At 47.4% G+C, this 22,468-nt stretch overlaps 1 protein-coding gene across 1 annotated transcript in view; it reads left to right on the forward strand.

Moving 5' to 3' along the window:
* Positions 1 to 22,468, forward strand: part of Cdh13 (cadherin 13) — a 1,027,905-nt gene that overhangs the window by 882,212 nt on the left and 123,225 nt on the right. Inside the window, exon 8 of the mRNA XM_021220018.2 lies at positions 17,609 to 17,749. Coding sequence (XP_021075677.1) covers positions 17,609 to 17,749 — 141 coding nt within the window. The remainder of the gene's footprint in view (positions 1 to 17,608; positions 17,750 to 22,468) is intronic.

Consider the following 22,468-nt stretch of genomic DNA (forward strand, 5'->3'; position numbering starts at 1 on the left):
TTTGGAACGTGTATCGCCAAGTGTAGCCTTCTGCTTTGTGATCAGCAAACACGGTGTGTCTCCCTAGTCACTGAACCCGATTTGGGGGAGAGGAAAGAGGAGAATGCCCACCTTGTGGTTAGGTATAACCTAGAAAGATCCATTTAGAGTCTCAGCAGATGACTTGATAACAGATATTCTAAACCCTTAACATAAGGAGCCTCCATAAAATGTATTATCTTTTATTACCCATATAGAGAATGACATTTTAGATGGTAATAAATTGAAGCCCATGGAAAGCTGTCTGCTCTCACACCGTGCCTGGCAAATGACAGGAACAGGGGTGTTCTGAATTTACTCAGTGGCAAAGGCATTTTCCCCACCAGGGACCCCTGAAGCCTGTCTTTGAGCTGGTTTTGCTGGAGCTCTTCTGAGCAGGGGTCTTTCAACACTGTCTTCTGTTCAGTTGGGTTCTGTTCTCTCTCTCTTTTTCTCTCTCCCTCTCCCCCTCCCCTCCCCTTCCCCACCCCCCTCTGTGTGTGTGTGTGTGTGTGTGTGTGTGTGTGTGTGTGTGTGTGTGTGTGCATGTAAACATATCTGGGCACATGAGTACCTGGATACCTGGGTACCTGCAGAGACCAGCAGAAGCCCAGCTGGGATCACAAGCAGTTGTGAGTCTCCTGACTTGGGTGCTGGAAACCATCCACTAAAGAGTAATATGTGCTCTTAGCCACCGAGCCATCTCTCTGACCCCAGAAGCAACTTCTCAGTGCCTTTCCACAACATTGCCCGGATGATACCTGTGACCCGGTGACCTCAGCAGCCTGGAACTGCACCCTGAGGTCAGGTTGGCTACGTGGTGGCCACATAAACATTCCTTCATTGATTCATATGTTGGCCATTCTTCAAAGGGGGGAGTGCCAGACACTGGGCTTAGCTTGAGACAGGAATTGTCCCCTGTAGGTATAGGATCTGGCCAACTTATCTCCAAGGGCTGTACCCTGTCCATTATCCATGTCAAGGCAGTGTCCTGAGACATCACTGTCTAGGAACCAGGCACAGGGGATCTGGCTACGGGGAGTTGGAGGCAGGTCCTTGACTTCCCCAGGGACTAGAATAGATTAATAGAGGGAGACTGGTACAGCCTTGCTGCAGTCAGGGGTCTTGATAGTTACCACACCGTAAATGGGGGAGGGACACACCCATCTCCTGCAGACAGATTCTTTAGGAAATATCTGGCTGACTACACCTCAAAAGACTGAGAAGAAAACATTTTCCATGGGAAGGAGAGAAGGCAGTGAAGAGGGCAACCTGGCAAGGCTGACCCCATGGAAGACTGGGTGCTGGTGGGCACCATGGCCCTGCAGGAATCCCTGTGACTTTACCTCCCTCCAAGGAGGGCACAGCAGTTTCCAGTGTCTGCCTCCTGAAATCTCCTCACCCCAGAGAGAGCTATTGAAGACAAAACAGTTTATTACCTCACTGCCCAGAAGTCATAAGTCTAAGATGAGCCTCACTGAACTAAACGCTAGGTGCTGCTAAGCCAAACTCAAGGTGTCTCGGAGTGCGTTCTTATAAAAACCCCAGGGGGAGATGTATTGCATTGATTGTTCTGGGGGCCTCCTATATCTCATGCTACGTGGCTTCTTCCTTCACCTCAGAGCAGCAGGGCACCATCCCCAGACCTGCTGCCTGCTGCCCTCCATCTCTTCCTATCTCTTACCAGGGTCCTGCCATTCAGGCAGATGTGGGCCTTCTCCCTGCGTTGATTCTTTCTCACTACTGTGGGCAATTATCTGCTGGGGTTCCATCCCATATACAATCACCAAACCCAGACATTATTGCGGTGATGCCAACAAGTGCTTGCTGACAGGAGCCTGATAGGGCTGTCTCCTGAGAGGCTCTGCCAGTGCCTGACAAATACAGAGGTGGATGTTCACAGCCAACCATTGGACTGAGCACAAGGTCCCCAATGGAGGAGCTAGAGAAAGGCCCAAAGGAGCTGAATGAGCTGAAGGGGTTTGCAGCCCCATAGGAGGAACAGCAATATGAACTAACCAGTACCCCGCAGAGCTCCCAGATATTAACCCAACAACAACCAAAGAGTACATATGTAGGGACCCATGGCTGCACATGTAGCAGAGGATGGCCTCATTGGACATCAATGGGAGGAGAGACCCTTGGTCCTGAGAAGTCTCGATGCCCCAGTGTGGGGTAATACCAGGACAGGGAAGTGGGAGTGGGGTTGGGGAATGGGATAGGGGGTTTTCAGAGGAAAAACCAAGAAAGAGGATAACATTTGAAATGTAAATAAAGAAAATATCTAATAATAATAATAATAAAAAAGAACAGAAAGGATTGCACCTGCTCACAGTTTGAGGGGATACAGTCCACCATGAAGAGGAAAGTGTAGCAGCCTGAACGTGAGGTAGCCAGCCATACTGTGTCCACAGAGAGCAGACAGGAAGTAGGGCCAGACTAAAATAAAACCTCAAGGTCCACCCCAAGTGACCCACCTCCCCCAGTTAAGCCCCACCCTTAAGGTTTTCACAATTGTCCCAAACAGCATCACCAGTGAGCCACACATGAGCCTGGGGGGGGGGGTGGACATTCCACTTTCAAAGAGCCTTTCCCATCCCCTGGCTCTTACTAGAGTCATTTTGCCACGTCAAGGAGCCAGTCACTGTCTCCAGGGATGAGGGATGAGGTAGGCGTACCTTCAGGAGGAGAAGATAGTTTGAGAAAGACTTAGTAACAGGTGCCAAAATTCAAGTAAGTAAAAGAAATTCTACCAGCCCTCTGCACAGTTTAGTTGCCTTAATGTACAGAAATGTATATAACATATTTCAAAATAACCCAAAGACATGCATCTGTAGCTCCCAATTTTTTTTTTTTAAAAAAAGGCCAATGTCTGAGGAGATGGAAAACTACTTGCCTTGGTTTGACTGCTATGTGCATTTTCACATGAATCAAATTATCACATCATACCCCAGAAACATGCCCAACTGTGATGTGATAATTAAAAAAAAACTGAAACTTTTCATTTCAGATTAAAGGAGACATGGCCGAGAGTCCAAATGCTTTCAGAGACCACACACACACACACACACACACACACACACACACACACACACACACTCTATTGTGCTTGATACCTGAACCCACCCTGAGTGCCACACAGTGCAGGACAGGGCTGCATAGAGGATGTATCGGGAAGTTAGACAAGAGGAAATGTCCCCACCACGCGGTGGCCACGAATAGTGACTCTGGGAAGAGAAGGGGGTCCTGCTGATGCAGGGGACATTGAAGCCACACTTAAGAGGACCTGTAGCGGTTTCCTCAAGGGGTGTGGAGGCCGCACAGGAAGGTCAGAGGACATGTGTGAACAGAGGTGAAGAGAGATAAGAACTCCTGGGGCTGGAAGAAGTACACGTGGCCCTAGAGTGCTGGAGGGCAACTCTGGCTGAGGGGAAGCAAGAGGGGGGCAAAGCCTGCTGAGCCTGTGTTTGATGCATGAGCCTTTGGGTCTTGTACGAATGGCCCTGTGGGCAGGTGGAGCTTTGGATGGCCCACGCTGGCTGGCATGGAATGGCACGTGATTTAGGAGAAAGCGGCATATTCACTCGGATGGGGGCCACCGTCTTTGATCGTCTAGAGGAGTGGTCGAGGGAAGACAAGGAGGCCAGGAGAAAACGCCGGAACCCTTGGTGGCCAGTGTGGTATGAGGCAGGAAGGGAGTTTCAGAGGCTAGACTGTGATACCACCTGGAGCTGATGGCCTGAGGAAGAAGAGCCAAGAACTTCCCAAAAGTCCTTGGAAATTGGGTTTTTGGGTTTTTTTTGTTTTTTGTTTTTTTTTTTTTTTTTCATTTTCCCTTGCTTCGAGTCATAAACAGGCGAGGGCTACAGAGATGGCTGGGTCAGCAAGGCGCTTATCCTGTAAGTGTGAGGACCCCCAGGTGGACCTTAGCACCCACTTTAAAGGCTGGGAGTTCTGGTGAGCACACTTGTAGGCTGGGTGCTAGAGAGGCAGACTGGAGGCTCCCTGACCAGCCAGCGTAGCTCTGGGTGCCGGTTAGAGACTGTCTCAAAGAACAAGGTGGACGGCACCTGAAGAACAACTCCTGAGATATGACCTCTGGCCTTCACATGCATGCAGACACTCATGTGAGAGTGCCTGCACACCTACATGCCCATGAACACCAGAATATGCTCATGCATACAAAAAAATTAGTTAATAAATAGGTGAATATAAGTTAACATATGCAAGAAACATACTGCCCTTCACATACCCATGTGACAATTGAGCACAGGTCACATGACAGCTGAGCACAGCATCCATCAAGGTGTGACCCCAGCTCAGCAACTGCAACTCCAAGACTCTCCTTAGGATACAGGACCCCAACCCCACCCTGAAGCCTGGATCATGATTGCTAACTGGTGGGGAGGGCCCTCTATGCTCCCATGTGTCACTGAGAAAATGACTCTGACAAGTCAGAACCAATAGCCTGGAAGCAGAGTGAAGTCACCCAGTCAGTCGTGCATGGAGAAAGTAGCAAAATTGTGGAGATGAAGCAGCGAGTGTGACCACTGTCCTTTCTGCTACATTGGGAGCCTTTGTTCCTCATCTCATCAGACGAACTCAAGAGACACTCCAGTATGCTCATCTCCTCATGAGCCACACATTGTCCAGTCCCCTGCTCCCACTGTGTTCCCTATGCCCCAGTATCCCCTGTATCCGCTCCCACCCTGGGAAGGTCAGGCCCTACCATGTGGTCGCTGAGGTCTGTGTCTGCTCGCCTCACACAGCCAGGCTCCATTTCAGTTCAGATGCCCAGATCCATCCCTGGCCATTGGTCCTTCTGTGAATTCTCTCTACTCACACCCATCCCTCCAGGCCCAGCTCCCACCTGATGTTGGCCGGATGCCGTAGTGAATCTATGACATAGCTACCCTCCTCGTTCTCGTGACAAAAACACCAGGCAGAGGCCACCTATAGGCTGAAGTGTTTGTTCTGACTCGTGGGCGCATGAAACAGTCTGTCACAGTGGGGAAGCCATGGCAGCAAGAGCGGGAGGCAAGGGTTACACTACGTTCACACCCAGGAGGCAAAGCGAGGTAGATACTGCTGGTCATCGGCTTGCTTGCTCCTTTTTTAATCCAGTCCAGAACTCCAGCCCAAGGAACAGTGGTGCTCTCCACAGCTAGGATGGGCCTTCCCACCTCAGTGTACCCAGTCTAGAAACTCCCTCGAAAATAAGCCCGGAGGGGTGTCTCCTAGGTGATTCTGGATTCTATCAAGTTTCCATCCATTCCATCAGGTGTCCATCCATCACAGCCAAGGCCCTCTGAGCCCTGACTTCAGCTTTCTGCACCTGTACCTGCAGGGCCCTCAGATGCCCATGACCTTGGGTTGGGGGTAGGGAGTAGGAGGAAAAGCTCTTATTTCTGATTTCTGCCTTATCCCCTGCCATATCTCCATCTCCTTAAAGGGATAGAGAGCATATTTTATTCACCTCCTGTCCCATGTCCAAAACAGATGGACTGGCTGAGTTTAAAGCATCTTTGAGGTTTATAGTCCTCCCACTGTCTCAATAGGAACAGACCCCCATTTCCAATCCCAGACCGAAGACACTGCCATCCTGATAGTGCCTCCTCACATGCCAGCTCTCTACATACCGTGTCTGGGTTCAGTGCCCTCTACTTGATGTCTCCAGAGTCTCATGCCACCGAATGCATCTGGGTGCTGTTCCCCACACCAACTTGGCTCCTGGTACCCATCTCTACTGTCTAATACAGTATCTGGCTGACAATATGGGCTCAGCTAATGCGCTCTGAACTAAATAGGCTCTGTAGATCTCACCCCATATTCCATCCCCTCTACTCAGATTCTAATGAGCACCTTTCTGATACCATCTGTCAGTCTTCACATGGTGTCTTTCTGATCCTTGTTCTCCAATCAAGAAAGCACCAAAGGCAGGTCTGAGACCTTTATCGTATCCCAGAAGAGCTACTTGTAAACAGTGGACACTGGATAAAGGTTTCTATGCAGCCAAACTGAATGTCGCATGTGCTTCCGCCTGCTGTCTGCAGGACCCGATTTTCCCAGGTACACTGTGAATGCCATTAGTGGGCTGTTGACTTTACACTCATCACTAGTGTCAGGAGTGTGCTTTGTACAGAAGTGTTTGATCTGCTTCTGGTGTCCCTCAACCTCAAATCCATCACTTGGGTGATTCCACCCTTGTATGTCTATGAGCTGTGTTTATTTCCCTCGCTGCTTCCCCATCCCTGCCGGCATCGTCTGTGACCACTAAATCTGGGGAAATGAGCTTGGCCTGCTTAGCCACAAAGCCCCAGCCAGGAATGAAGAAGCCGCAGGTGACAACCAGATATAAATGTGGATATTAGCACCAGAAAGCCTAAAGACAAACACAAGGCAAGCTCAAGCCTTTCCTGCCCGGGGTGGGAAGGCCCTCACTCACCCACTGCAGCAGGAAATAAGTCACATTTTATAAGGAAACACATTGGGGACCTACTGGATTTAGAGACAGCCCGTTCCCAGCCTTCCGCAGTCCAAGTGGATAAATCAAAGCCCAGACAGACAGCAACTTTTTCTGCTACAGATAATACCTCTGCCAGTCCATTGTGATATTTACAGAGCAGGCACTGGGAGCAGCCAGCCCAGGAAAAAATATATATATATAGTTCCCACTTGCAATGCCTGGTACAGGAAGCTTTGCATTGATTGACCCCTGCCTGTCCAGGCAAAGCAGGTGCATAAGTAGATAAAGGGATTATGGTAGAGCTGTTAATGGTTCTCAATGGAGATACCTGAAACACTGGACAGTTGTGGCCAGAGAGATGGCTCCGCAGTTAAGAGCACTTATTGCTTTTGCAGACAACCTGGGGTTGGTTCACAGCACCCACGCTGGGGCGCTCACGACTACCCATAATGCCAACTGCAAGAGACCTGATGCCTTTCTCCCACCTCCACAGGCTCCTGTGAGTGGTGCTCATAAACTCATGCAGGCTCATGCACATATACATAAAAGTAAGAAAGAAAGAAACCTTTAAATACTTAACAGTTCTCCTTATAACTCTCCTTGACTCTATTTACCCATATATTTACTTATGTATCTGTTTATGTACTTTCCTACTGATTTTACTTTGCTGGTGTCCCAATCCAAGACTTCATGAATACTAGGCAAATGCCCAACCACTGGGCCCCAGCCTCAGCCCTTTCTTTGACTTTCTGTGGAGAATATGCACGCTGGGGCCCATTCTGACAGTCCGCCTTGGTTAACTGAGTGTCTCTTTCCACCTGTGTAGAAGATTAGACCAGTTTTGGATAGAGCATTCAAACATTCATTCAAACTAGCATGACCAATCAGGAGGGCTGTAGTCATTTGTTTGTTTTGATGATGTCTTATGGATCCTAGACCAGCCTCAAACTCACTGTGTAGCCAAGGAGGGTGGCCTTGAACTTCCTCCTGACCCCACCTCCTAAATCCTGACATCAGATTGTTACCACCACACCGTGGTCTCCTCCATTCTACAGAAGCACACTATAAATGGAGCTTCATCCTCTGGCAAAACTGTAGTGTAATTAAACAGATAAGCTGCTCTGGATGACTTATTCGCTTCTAAAAAGCATGTGGTCCCCATCAGCTGACTCCAAATGAGACACGGCCCTTAATCTAGTGGAATTCACTTGTTAGGGTCAAGGTAAACATAAACAAGTAAGCATCCCATAAGAGCATCACAACATAGTGAGAGAGAAACGACACAACCAGCGACCCCAGAACATAGTCACTCAAACCCATAGACATTGCTGACTTCATGGTGTCCTGTGTCCAGGAACCTGGGTGCTACTGGACCGTGAACTGTGTTTACTAGGCTCATGCTGAGTCACACCCAATGGGTTGGTCCAGGAGCTGCTGTCCCATCAGGAGGTTTGAGCCAGGAAGGATCCACGTCCGACCTCGCTCAGTGGCCATCGGCCTCAGCTTTGCGCCATCTTTTCAGAAGATGTTGTGCGAGTCCACTGAGCGAGTGTAGCCGGCCCGGAGGGGTTTAAAGGTGAGGTGTTTGAAATCTCGGTCCCCAACTCATGGTACTGTTTGGGGGAGGTCACAGAACCATGAGGAGGCGGAGCCTAGCTACAGGAAGTGGAGATCAATCCTTGAAGGTGATATTCTGCTTCTGGTTCCAGCCAGACCTCTCTGCATCCCGATCCACCAAGATACAACACATCGCGGCAGACTCCTGCTGCCGTGGACAGGAGGCGACCCCACACCTACGCCTGTACCCTCTGACCATACATCAGAATAAGTCCTTTCTCCCTCAGGTGGCTTCTGTCTAGCATTTCAAGTCACAGAAAATGAGAATATCATTGATACCCGCTCTACTGGTCATTGGCACATACAGACTCTATACTTAGCACTTAGGCCTCTTGTAATCCTCGCCTACCCAGTAAGTCGTAATACTGTCCCATTGACCAGGGAGGAAAGGGAGGTGATGGGACTGTACGTGGCTTGGCTTGAGATTGCTCAGCTGCACTTGGTGGGAGGATTGGGGAAGTGGAGGGTGGGGCTGGGAAGAAAGTTAAGAAGGATGTATGAAAAAGCCATATGGACACCTATTACCTCACAGCCCAGTGGATCAGAGGGAATGATCGCTGGTTGAACGCAGTCTCCTCCCTTAAGTGCCCGCCAGCTCTGCTCAGCACTCGGGCCCCTGCCTTTCAGGAAGACTACAGCACAGAGTAATGAACATCAGCAAATGATCAGGAATTAATTAGCCTGGAGGGAGTAGAGATGCCATGCTCAAAAGTAAGAGAAGGCAGACGAACCTAGCAGAGAAGTAAGTCTCCGCACAAACATAAGGAGAGATGGTGGGGACGAGGCAGGAGGAGGATGGGGGCTGTGCCGGGCGATGGTGAAAACTTCCTCCGGGTGACATCGATTCCTTGATTTCCCCCCCACAGCTACCATTATGCTTGTTATTAGTGATAAATGTTCCATTAAATGCAGGCTTGTGTGGAAGTCATCGTCGCCATGTAAAACATCAGGGGCCCCGTGATTGATTAGCTGCCGTATTTAATGGCGCGGCTTGATTCTTTCCTCAAGATGAAACGTTTGGTTTTCAAATCAGCGTGATCAGTGAACCTAGCCCATGTCAGCAGAGACTCACTGGAGGCCTTTTGCTGCAGATAGACTGTCTCCCTCTGTTGCTGAGATATCTCACAACAGCAACTGGGAGACTCCCGGGAGAGACCCCAGATGTAGCAGGCATGCGCGGCTGTGGAACTCAAGCCAGGCGAGCAACCTGACTCTCTTAGCTGCGTCTCGCAGATCAGACCACTTCAAATAAAGTCACGACAGCCAATTTCATTCTCCCAGACTGGCACTATGTATTGCTCAGGCAAGATGAAACCCCAGCTCCCTGAAGTAGGAGCCATCCCCAAGAACAGACAGCCTTGGTGTGGAAAGGAAGCTGGGACAGCGAACCCTTTGAGATACAATGTGGTCAGGACACAGCATTACATCTTCATTATCAAAAACAGTGATACAAAGCTTACCTTGTGTGCTGAGTACTGGCTAGGTGCTGGGACCAGAGGTATGGTCCTTGCCTGGGAGACCTTAGTCATGCACTTAGGGAAATAGCCAACAGGGAGTTAGAATAAAGTGAGACAGGTTGGGGAGATGGCTCAATCAGCAAACTGTTTTCTGTGCAAGCATGGGGACCCGAATTTAATCCCCAGGGTCCACAGAAATGCTGGGTTTGGTGGTGTGCGCCTGTTACCCCAGTGCCAGGCAGATGGACATAGGAGGGTCTCTGGAGCATGCTCAGCATCCAGTCTGGCTGAAGCAGCGAGCTCCAGGCTCAGTGAGAGATCTCGTTTCAGAGTCAGGTAGAGAGCAATTGAAGAATACTCCCTGCATCAACTGATTTCTGCATACACTTGCAGGCACATCTGCACACACATGCACACATGAACTGGTGCACACATGAGTCAACAAACAGGAAACTACTCATGTTGCTAGAAGCAGATAAATGGCTTTTGTCCTAAATGATGGCTTAGACTCCGTCCATGCTCTGAAACCTGATAGCTGAGGGCTCTGTCCACACAGCCAGTCACAGATGTAGGGTCCCTGCTGCAGACGACATGGAATACAGGGGGTTAGGTAGAAGGTTCCAGAGCCACATCAAGGGTACCACTTCATCCCGTTGACAAGCATCAGTCATGTGTGTTCGTCTGATCAGGTGACCCAGAGAGTACAGTCTAGAGTCAGCTCTCCCAGTCTGAGGAAGCAGGAGGTAGACCCATGGCTTCACCTTCGCCACAGGCGCCTTTGGTTGCTAGCAAGAGAAACTGATGCTGGCTGCTTCTGCTCCCAAAAGAACATCTTGAATAAAGACTAGGGTGTGTTACACAAGGAAAGAAGAGCTGAAGTTTAGGGGCAGCCAGGCTTGTGTCTTTCCAGCCATGATGGTGCTTCTCCAAATGCCTGAGAAGGCAGCACCCTGCACGGCGGGGGGGGGGGGGGGGGGGGGCGGAGAGGGGGGCTAGGAGCTGCTGGAGAACTGTGGGCATTTCCTATACTCTCTCCCTGTGGCTCTTCAGTCCTCCCAGAATCTGACTGTCCAGAATCGGGTTCACGGGTTGCTATTTCCACAGTGAAAACATAGAAGCAATTGGCTTGCTGACGGGAGCCAGGTAGGTTAATTTTGAAGGACTTACCTTACAAGGTGGACTGCACAGGATTTGTGCTTCAAAAAACTGAAAGAGAGACAGAGACAGAGACAGAGAGACTGAGACAGAGAGACAGAGAAGGAGAGACAGAGACAGACAGACAAAGTGTGTGCGTGCATGCACATGTCTGTGTGTTTGCATACGTATGTGTGTGTATGTGGGGATTGGAGGGGTGTCCCACATCTGCCTGTTTTTATTGTTTGAGGACTTGTGGATGAGTGAGGGAGAAGAAGGTTCCTCTCTTCCCACTTTCAAAATGGCTGCCCGGTCTTAGTCTCTTACGATGATTGCTCAGGACTTTAGCAATAAAAACTTAAGTCAGTGTAAGCTGTAAGTTTGCCAGAAAAAAATTGAGACTTTTGGAACAGCTCATCCAACCTCTACAATTCATCTACTTCATACTCTGATTGATTTCCTACCGCCCTAATCAATCCATTTCCCATTACAGCCATAAAGTTGTATTTACTTCGGGAGTTGGAAATTGACTGATTCATTTTTATTTTTTTAGAATTATTCATACAGTTACTTAGGCAACAAGAATAAGGCTGGTATGCCCTTCGTCCGCTTTCCTCAGATTCACACTCAGCTCATCTCTGCACTGATGATACTCTGCTACATCGTGTGTGAACACAGCCTCCTCACCCTTGACCTGTGAGCTCTTTAGAGAGGGGGATCTTGCCCCTGGAGGATGGCTCAGTCCGCTGAGTTCTTTCCAAGCCTGAGGATTTGAGTTCCATTCCCCCAAGACCCACATGAACATCCAGGCAGGTAGTGCACACCATAACCACAGTGCTGTGGGAGGAAACAGGTGGATCCCTGGGACTCCTGGCCAGTGAGCCTCAGCCCCCAGTGAGAGGCCCAGTCTCAAATCAAGATGAAGGCCAGAGAGCTGGCTTAGTGGTTAAAAGCATTTGCTGCTCTTCTAGAGGACCTGAGTTTGGTTCCTAGCACCCACATGGCAGCTCACGGCTACCACCTGATACTCCAGGGCACCCAGTGTCATCAGCAGGCATGCAAAGGAACCTGCATTCACGTGTACATATTCCCACGCAGACACATAGTTAGAAGTAGAATTAAAATGTTTTTCAAAATAAACAGAGTAGATAGTACCTAAACAGTGATACACAAGATTGACCTCTGGCCTCTATAAGTACATGTACACACACACACACACACACACACACACACACACACGAGGTGGTAGAAATCCTGTATTCCCATTTCTTCCAGTCTGTAGGACAGGGCATGGCATTTACAGTGGGTGTTCATTAACTACCAATTAAATGGACACATACACCAAATATACCAAGGAAATGAGATCAGAATAACAGTCTGTGGAGAAAAGAGTAGTATTTTCTGCAGGGGAGATTTTTTTAAACTACATTTGTGAACTGATTGGGATGCTGTCAGGAAGAGCCTATGGTGACTCTGTGGGGGCTGACAGCTCTCATGCTTCTGTGTAGCCACCAGATGATTGATCACACCATTAGAGGCAATATTGGTCAAAACTGCCTCATTGCTCCTCACAGAACCTCTGAGTCAAGCATCTTGAGGAAAGGAGACATTCATTCATTCATTCATTCATTCATTCACAGGGCCCACAGAGTCTGAGAGGTCAATCGGCTTCAAGGATGGCTGCCAAGAGTTCAGACAGTATTAAAGGAGCTGTCTCAGCAGGGGCCATCACAGAGCCAAGTGGCATGGGTCTGGGCTGGGTCTTCTGCATCCGTGCTGGAGCTGTTTAGCTTGGGGTGTCTATGGGACTCCTGATGGTGGGAACAGGGATGTCTCTGACTCTTTTCCCTGCTCTTGAGACCCTTTTCCTCCTACTGGGTCACCTCACCTGCCTTGATGTGGTTGGGCTTGTGCCTAGTCTTAATGGCATCTTGCTATTTCATATTTAATTGGCATCACTGGGAGGACTGCTCTTTTTGAAGGGGAACAAAGGAACAATGGGTCTGGGGGTAGGCAGAGGGAATGGAGGGGAGTGGAGGATGCAGCCAGGATGTATTGTATAAGAGGAAGAAGAAGAAGAGGGGGAAGAGGGGGAAGAGGAGAAGGAGGAGGAAGAGAAAAGGGAAGGGGAGAGGGGGGGGGGAGAAAGGAGAGAAGAGAGAGAGAGAGAGAGAGAGAGAGAGAGAGAGAGAGAGAGAGAGAGAGAGAGAGATCTGTGTTTCTACCCCTGGTTCTGACTCTGCACTACCTTCCTGTTCAGGTAGACTTTACCTGGTCAGATGCAGATGGACATGACATGTCCATACTGGGTCCTACCACCTCCAAGTTCAACAGGAAAAGAGCTGCCTTTCCCGGGGTATTCCAAGAGAAGCATACTCCTGATTGAACTTGAAATTTCAAGTAGCCTAACTTGGGTCTTGTGCGCAGGCAAGGTCAGGGTAGTGCTTTAGGGATGGGACATTCTTGGGTCACCCTTACAGTCCTGACAGGGCTGATATGAGCAGTGGAGAGCTTCTGCATAAACAGTGGGAGTGAGATAGAGAAAGAGCCTAAGGGTGGGAGGTGGCTCCCAGGTAACAGCCAGGCAGGCATGGTGGCACACCTGTAAACCCAGCACCCCTGGAGTGAAAACAGGATTCCTGGAGCAAGCTACATAAATAAATAAACTAGAAATGTCAATATACTCCAGGTTCAGGGAAAGATGCTGCCTCAATAAATAAGATGGAGAGCCATAAATATCAATCTCTGGTCTCCACACACATGTGCATGGACACACAGATGTGCATGAAAATACACATGTGAACGGGTGCACACACACACACACACAAGCACACACATTTGCAATATTCATATCCTTTAGCCCAGTAATTCCACATCTTGGGATATGCCATCCAATGAGAATCAAAAGCAGAAACTGAGCCAGAAGGTAGACACAGTTTCCTGAACAAAGATGTCCGCTGATGTCAGCAGCCAACGCTGTGAGGAGACCTGACAAGAGTAGATACTACACTGCACACATGATCATGTTCAACACAAATTCTAAAAATGTTCAAGAACTCTGGTGGTGCACAGCATTAAATTTGCCATGTTCTCTTGCACACTGGGGGAATATAATCAACTTGACTCTTTATTCAGTCTTTGAAGGCCTTCAAAACTGTGTACAGGACTGGAGAGGTGGCTCAGGAAAGCCTTTTCCTTGCAAGCAGTGCTAAAGGGGCAGAGACAGGGGAAAGATAATAGAAGAGCCCTGGGGTTCACTGGCAAACCCTAGGTTAGTGAGAAACCCACCTCAACCTGTGGAAAAATTAGCTGAGCTGACCTCCTCACACATGGTACATGGAGATACATACATACACAGGCACACACAAAATGAGTACAATGTTTTATTGCAAAAGGAATGGTGACATATAAGAAATTGGCCTTGGAATGTTGAGCCTTGTGGCTGGAACTTCTAGAAACACCCAAGAAGGATTGTGAAGATTGTTGGCATTAAAAGAAAACAACACCGTGACCCATGTTATTGATGATGGAAATCCACATAAGGTAGCCTGATGTTTTCCTGTAGCACTTGACCTCCGTTTGGCCCCTGCACAGTAGGTGCCACCTCCCGACACCACTCACACTGAGCAGTTAAGAAAGCTTGGGACCTTCAGTCCTTAATGGAGCTAGAGTGGAAGTGCCTGTGTAACACTGTCACAAGAGCATGTTAGTGCCCCCTCGGGGTCATGGCCGTGACTTGCCTGGGAGTCACCAAGCCATCTAACTGAGCCTTAATACACCTAGAGTTGGCAGCTCTTAACAAGGCACAGCCCATTAAGAGCATCTGAGGGTCTGGAGGGACAGTGGCTCAGTAGGCGGGAGCTCTTGCTTCTCAGACCTCGGTCATGGGTTTGGATCCCAGCACCCACACACAAAGCTTTCTATGGCCGCAGGTGCACTGACATCCCAGTGCTGAGAGGCTGCTGGGGCTTGCTGGCTGCCCTCCAGGCACAGTAAGAGACCCTGTCTCAAAGGGATAAGACAGAGAGTGATAGAACAGAGCACCCAAAGTCTTCCTCTGGTCTCTTCAAATGCACACACACTCAATCATGCTCAAGAACACAGATGAACACACATGAGACATGCACGCAAAGACACACATACATGAACATGTATACCCACACACATACCCATATACACACATGCACACACACCACATACATACTCACATGCACACACATACACTCATGCACTCACATGAACATAAACACACATGCACACACTCACACATGCACTCATACACATGCAATGCCCATTCATGCACACACATAGCCATGTAGACACATATACATGAATGTACACCCACTCACAGGTACCACACACATACACATGAACAAAGACACACAAATACACACACATGCACACACAAACATATTTGCACACACATACACTCACATGCACATAAACAGACATGCACACATACACACACATGCACATATGCATGCACACACATACACACACTGACACATACACTTACATACACACACATACACACTTCCTATGTGGGTCCATGGTTCTGAGAAGAATTAGGATGTCCCCAGTGCTGCCTTGCTTCTTGCTTCTTTTGGTGCCTCATAGTCACTGGTTGACACAAAGCCCAGTTCTGGAGGCCATCATACTGGCAGGGCTGTGCCTGCAATTATAAACACTTTTATTTTTGTCATTGAAAGTGGCCTCACTTGGACTCTCTCAGTAAGCGATTAAGAAATATCAATCCAAAATGGTTGAAGCCAATGAGGAAAGTGAATGTCTTTATCCGCTGAGGGATGCTCAGGCAGGCTGGCTCTGGACCGTCATCATTTTCTCCAGTGTACAATGTGCAACATCCACAGAGCCATTCTGCTTGGCTTCATCCCTGGGGCACCTGTCCCAGCCCTGCTGTGGTGTGAGATGGCTCACCTTGCTCTTCCAGCTGATGCTAGCGAGTTGTCACCGCAGGGATACAGGTACTGTCCCATAGCCCAACACAGTCAACCCTGGCCAACACACCCTTGGGTTGGGTGGGCTCACTGGTCTCTCTGATCAAGGATGATTCTCGAAATTCTCGTTATAGAAGACAAGGAAAGGCGAACCAAGTCCTCAGCCAATGGACGGAGATAGGTGGTTGATGTATTTCCAAAGGGAGCACTGTATGTAGCAGGCTTGCCAGAAAACAGGTGTCCAGGGGTCGACACCGGCAGCCCTGTAAGGGTGATTTACATACAGCCAGCCCCGCACGCTCCATCTCAGGATCCTAGCCGGATGGCTAGTTGTTTTGAACGTTTCAATACTGCAAGAAATGTGAACCCTGGCTTTATAATAACATTGGAGAGTTGGTAGCGAAAGCAAGGCAGCTTATCTTATGAACCCCCAAAGCTCCTGGAATGTCAGGCTCTGACTGAACATGGAGAACCGTTTTCACACCTAAAGCAAGACCCTCCTCCTTTGCCTCTTACTCCATGATCAGGAGGGCGCCATCTTACATGCCAACTAGGTCTTATCTTTCCCTCTGTTGCTTACCCTTTTTCTCAGCAAAAGCCACATATGGCTTCCTCTCTATGTGTTGTGAAATAAACACTCTGTATTTTAAAGCTCACCAGGCCCGTGACCTTGTTGCGTCTGCAGGTCACTAGGCAAGCTCGGCTGCCTCTTAGTCATTTTCTAGTCTAAATACCTAGTTGGGAGAGAGGTAGCTTAGCAGAGTTGGTCGGGAGAGGGAGGCATCAAGACTAGCAGACATCAGTCATATTTTGGTTGGTTGATTTTGATTCTGCATGTGGACCTAAGCTGACTCAAGGCAGCTTTCAAAAAGAACCATCAGCTTTTTTGTTAAAACTTTTTCTTGATTCCTTGTGAGTTTCCCAGCATGTACCACGGTCCCACTTATCTCCCCGTCCCTTCCCCACATACCTACTTCTCAAACTTGCAACCTCCCCCACAAAACAAAAACACACAAACAAACAAGCAAAGCATAGAACACATATCATGGAAGCTGTAATGTGTCACTGTATCCAGTAGAACATCCCTTGGTCCACACTTCTTCCCTTTCGAATATTTATTGCCATGATTCATTGGTCTGGTTTGAGGTCTCTGGCTTCTGTGACACCATCCGGATTGAATTCCTCCTGGTCATCATTTTGCTTTCCTACGTCATGAAAATCCTGTAGCTTTAGAGCTATCAGATTTTATTTCTTATAAACATGACCTAGGAGGTCTGCCCAGTAGTCAAGAAATACATGCATTGAAAGATCTAGCCATACAGTCTCACTTAGAGTAAATTTAATCAGTTCAAGTTTACATTAAAATACACAGTCCTGATTTAGTATTCTGGGATAGTAAATGAGCAATAAAGGAAATACCACGGAAGAGACGCTAAACTTCATTCATTTCCACCTGTACTTTGGGAGCAGTGACATGGTGTGCTTGCTAGAAAGATTTACTATATTGATATGTTTAAAATATTGGGACCTCAGGGTTCCTAAAGCAGCCATCTTTGTCCTGACCACAGGAGTGGAGTTAGCCTACGTCCAGATCAGCTCCTTGAAATGACAGATGTAGGCATGGACATTCAGCATGAATATATGTCCACACCCAGGGCATAAAATGTTCTAGAACATATACAGTTCTCCACACACACACACAAAAACAAGTCATTATACTCCATTCTGATTGCCATTTCTGGTCTATAGATGCTAACTATCACTCTAGAGTGACTTCAAAGGTATATATAAACACACATGCACACACACACACACACACACATACACACAAAATCAGTTAAAATCCACGGTCAGTTATGGATGCCTGCTCTAGAAGGCATAGGGAACATGCTCGCCAGTTTTCTAAACCAGTACCTCAAAAGTAAACACTATCTTCTTGGTGCTTTCTTGCTTTGTAGACTCTGGAAAACCCCAAGTATGAACTGATCATCGAAGCTCAAGATATGGCAGGATTGGACGTTGGACTGACAGGCACAGCCACAGCCACCATCGTGATCGATGACAAAAATGATCACTCACCAAAATTCACCAAGAAAGAGGTAAGCTCAAGGATGGTGCTACAGGGCCCCTGTGTCTAAAATGCCTGCACACTGGGAGACTAAAGGCACTTAGTCTTGTTAAAGTCCACAAGAAAATAACCCTTAATCCCAAAGTGCCATTTCCAAAGCATTGTGTGATGTGAGTCCTGTTGTCGTTTTCCTATAATGGTAAGTACAGATGGAGAGGACAGTCTGAACAGCAGCGAGGAGGTACAGTAGATTTTGATAATTGCAAAGTGGTCCACAGACATAAAAACATCTGAGTTATTGAGTGTAGAGGATCATTGTTCATAGTGCGCAGAGCCATGGGTTTCCCATTTATATCAATGGAACAGCATTTAGGGAGGGTTTGAGGATGTAAGCTCTCATGGTCCTGATGACTTGGCCCCTGACCAAGAAGCCGTGAGATGGACACATGCTAAGCTCAGGGCTTCTTTGGGTCAGAGCCAAAGCCACATATTTGGAAGCCTTCCTCCCACGCTGGTGAAGGACATGATAAAAGTACATGCGATTTGTGAGATGCTGAGATGAAGGTGGCAGAGAGGGTCACAAGATGAAGATAGTTATGGAGGACAGGTAGCAGTGACCATGTTGCTCACAGCAACAATGAAATTCTAAACATGAGCCATTCTTATCCAAGGGGCCATTGCATGGGGTTTATGTCTGCATTGTGAATGAGGGGGCTGTGTGTGCATATAAATGTTCCCATGTGTGGGCCATACATTTGTATGTACAAGTATATGCAGGTTTATGCACATGCATATGAAAGCCAGAGGTTCATGTCACATACCTTCCTCAGTAGCTTATATATAAAGGCAGGGTCTCTCCCTTGAACCTGAGATCATGGACTTGGCTAATCTAGCTAGTCATCTTGCGCTGAACACACCATCTCTGTCTCCTGGGCACTGAGATTGTCATCTGCCATCATGTCCACACAACTGCCCTGTGGATTCTGGGGGAATCCAAACACTTTTCCTGGTGCCCTATGAAGAGAGGAAGATGGATTGTAGACATGAAGGTCAAGGCTTGACAGATCAGGACAGAAGTGCTGATCCTTTCAAGTTGGGACTGTCTTGGATGCTGTCTGAGTGTTTGCTGGTATGAACTTCTGCACACATGATCATGTCCCACAGCAGGCGCACAGATGTGTGTGGTTGCTGAGGAAATGTGTTTTCCATGCTTCCTTTATGTAGTGTTCCATTTCACTGTGCGTAGGGTACCTTTTTTTCTGTTTCAGAGAAAGAGCTATTTAATAGAGGAGCTGTGACTAGTCACATGTAACAAGACTAGGAACTCAATAAAGATGTTTAACTCACCTAAAACTCACAAGCAGATGGTTCACAGAAAGTTATAGTGACAAAGTTATAGCTTCTGTCTTAGTTACTTTTCTATGGCCATGACAAAATACCATAACCAAGGAAACTTATAGAAGAAAGCATTTAATAGGAGGCTCATGGATCCCAGGGCTTAGCACATGACCATTATGGTGGGGAGCATGGCAGCAGGCAGACAGACATGGCACTGGAACTGTAGCTGAGAGCTCACATCCTTAGCCACAAGCATGAGGCAAAGAGCTGAGAATGGCATGGGCTTCTAAAACCTCAAAGTCTGCCCTCAATGACACACCTCCTCCAAAAAGGCCACACCTCCCCATCCTTCCCAAACAGTTCCACCAACTGGAACCAAGCATTTAAACATATGAGCTAAAGCCAGGCGTGGTGGTGCACGTCTTTAATCCCAGCACTTGGGAGGCAGAGGCAGGCAAATTTCTGATTTCGAGGCCAGCCTGGACTACAGAATGAGTTCCAGGACGGCCAGGGCTACACAGAGAAACCCTGTCTCGAAACAAAACAAAACAAACAAACAAAAAAAAAAACATATGAGCTAATGAGATCCATTCTCATCCAGATCACCACAGCTTCTAAAGGAAACATTCTGATTTCTGCACAGAGCTTAGCAGATGTCCAGCTAACTCTGACTGACCAACTTAACATTTTCCTGTCAATCTCAGGGGGTGAGGGTGAGGGTCAGTTACCTTCTTGTTAATTTTAGTACACTGTCTTTGCAATTAAAACCAGGTATCAATCCTTTTCTTCATTAAGTCACCCTATTCCACCTTCAAAGTATAACTTATGTTGATGATTGTTAACTTAGATTTAAGAGTTTAATTTTTTGCAATTTTAATCTCTTTTGCTAATTTTTGACAATTTCAGACATAGTATTTGGATCATATTCACTCCAAAACTTGTCCCTACAATTCCTCCCCGATCTACTACCTCCCACTTTTTTAATAACCCTCTGAGTCCAGTTTGTGTGATCGATATACTTAATATGAAGCCATCTACTAGTGTGTGACCCACCTACCAGGGGCAACACCCTTAAAGAAAACTTAAACTCCCACCCTTGGCAGCCACCAACTATCAAGAACCCCTCAGCTCATGAGCCCCTCCCAACTCCTTGCTGGAAAGTTGACCAGTTCCATCTTGCGCAACTTGAGTTCTTCTCAAGTATGCATTTTGAGATTTAACTACATTACAATATGTGTGATTTAAAAAAAAAAAAAGACCATACAACTTCACTCCAGTCCCTTCTCTGAAAGATAAGAGCAAGCAAGACTAGAGGAAAGGCTCAGTCTTCACAGAGGGGTGAAGACAAACAGCCCTGGGCTGAAACTGAAGCTGTGCTCAGCGATCTCTGGACAGATGCTCACAGTATACTGTCAGAGGCAGCCTGGGACGCAGTCTCTGCTTCCGTGATAGCTCAAGAGTCTTAACTTTCCTGGTGCCTTTAGCTTTTTCAGTAGGAAGATGTTTTCTTAACTACCTAGTGATACATGGTAATTCTTTTTCTCATGCCTGTTGGCCTGCAGAGCCTCCAGGGATTCGCCTCACCTTAGATGGTGGCATAGGTAGCATTATTTGCTACAGAAAGACGAAAACAAAAGATCTCGTTTTTCCTCCAGCCGAGTGAATTCTTTAAAATTTGCTTCGTATGATTGATAGCCCAGAGCCTGCTCTGCCTTCAGAACATCGTTTCCCTACTGGAAAACTTGTGTAAATGTTAAAGATTATTGTCACATTGGAGAAAAACTCTATCAAGCTTCTGCTACATACATAGGAGATGTTCATTTTCCCGCGGTCTTATGTCATGGCTAATCTTTACACGGATGCCACATGTCCTCCAAGCTGTCATCCATGGCCCTGTTTTGTGGCCTGTATGAGTGCTGTGTTGTCTTTATTGATATGAACATGATGAGTCGAGTCGGCAAGCATGTAAATCTCTTTCTAATGGGCTCATTACACGGCTCCCTTCTTCACTGAATTTAGCAAACAATGAAGGAGCTATTTCACCTCTGCTGTGAATATCTGCTTTTCTTGCATAGAATTGGCTGAAGCAGGAAGATATGGGTTTATTTCATTGATCAATTTTGGTCCATAATTTATTAAGTCTTTATTAGTAGTAGGTTTGTTGAGACCTCATTTACATACCACAGAGCTCAGCCTTTAGTAGTCTGCAATTCATTGGATTTTAATATATTAGCAAAATCACATGGCCTTAACTACTGTCCAATTTAAGAACATTTTTATTATCCCACAAAAAAAAAAACCTGCACCCTGACAACTCATTTCACATTTTTTCTGCCTCTCAACCCTAACAATTAGTCTATGTTTAGTCTCCATGAACTGGCTATTTAGGACATTGCCGATCAAGAGAGTCCTGCGGTAAGTGTCCTCTCTGCTTAGCATGTTTTATCCCTCCTTCTTTCTCCAGAAGTCTGAAATAATGTATTTACCCACCCTTCCAGGATTCCATCCTATCTACACTGAGCATGCCCATAGAGATTCTCCTGCCTTCAGGGTATCCCCCCCCCCTCCGAGGAGAGCCCTCTAAAACTCACTGCATCTGTATCTAGACACCTAATTACATGTTCCCTTCACTCAGTGGAGATGCATCCCCACAGCCATGTTTCTGAGAAACTGGAACACACATAAATTATCATCGGGCTTCGGTGATTTTCCTGGAGGGCAGAGCCCAAGAAAATTTAACAACCAGATAAATCTAGGAAAATGGTTAAATGTTTTCCCAAACAGTTCCCAACTCCCTCTTCCCATGAAGCATCTTATCGTGATTAGAGTGAAATTCATGAGAACTTCTTTCGGTCCTGGAATCTCGACTTAGCTGGCAGTCTCAGTTCAGCTGAGATTTTGAACAAAACCAAACCTGCACCACCACCGAGGTCTTCCTCTCAGGCTCTGGGCAGATGATAGCTTAATCCCAAGCGTAGATTGGATATTTGAAGGGAGCAGAGCAGCATGTGTAAGCATAAGCAGCTTTCAACTCTGTAAACAGTAATGTTTCCCCAGAGGCTGTCTAGTCCCGCACAAACCCTTCATCTAAGGTCCGGGTCACACACTGCATCCTCAACTTGCCATCGCATAATTGAGGAGGGTTTTTATGAAAACCAGCTGATGTTCTCTTTCCATGATCACCTTCTAAGGAAAAGCCCAGCTCATTGCTTTCTGCTCCCACACCGAGGATCATGGGAATCATGAGATCCTCCATTGAAGCTTCAACCTTCAGAGGGCTTTCAGCTGGGTCAGAGGCTGGGTTTCCTATTGTTGGTGGGTTATTTTATAATCTATCAGGGTGAGGGATCCTGTGTCATGGCACCTGGGTAGAAGTCAGAGGGCAACTTTTGGGAATCAGTTCTCTCCTTCC

This window comes from Mus pahari, chromosome 20 (assembly GCF_900095145.1).
Source record: "Mus pahari chromosome 20, PAHARI_EIJ_v1.1, whole genome shotgun sequence".
NCBI classification, from domain to species: Eukaryota; Metazoa; Chordata; class Mammalia; order Rodentia; family Muridae; genus Mus; species Mus pahari.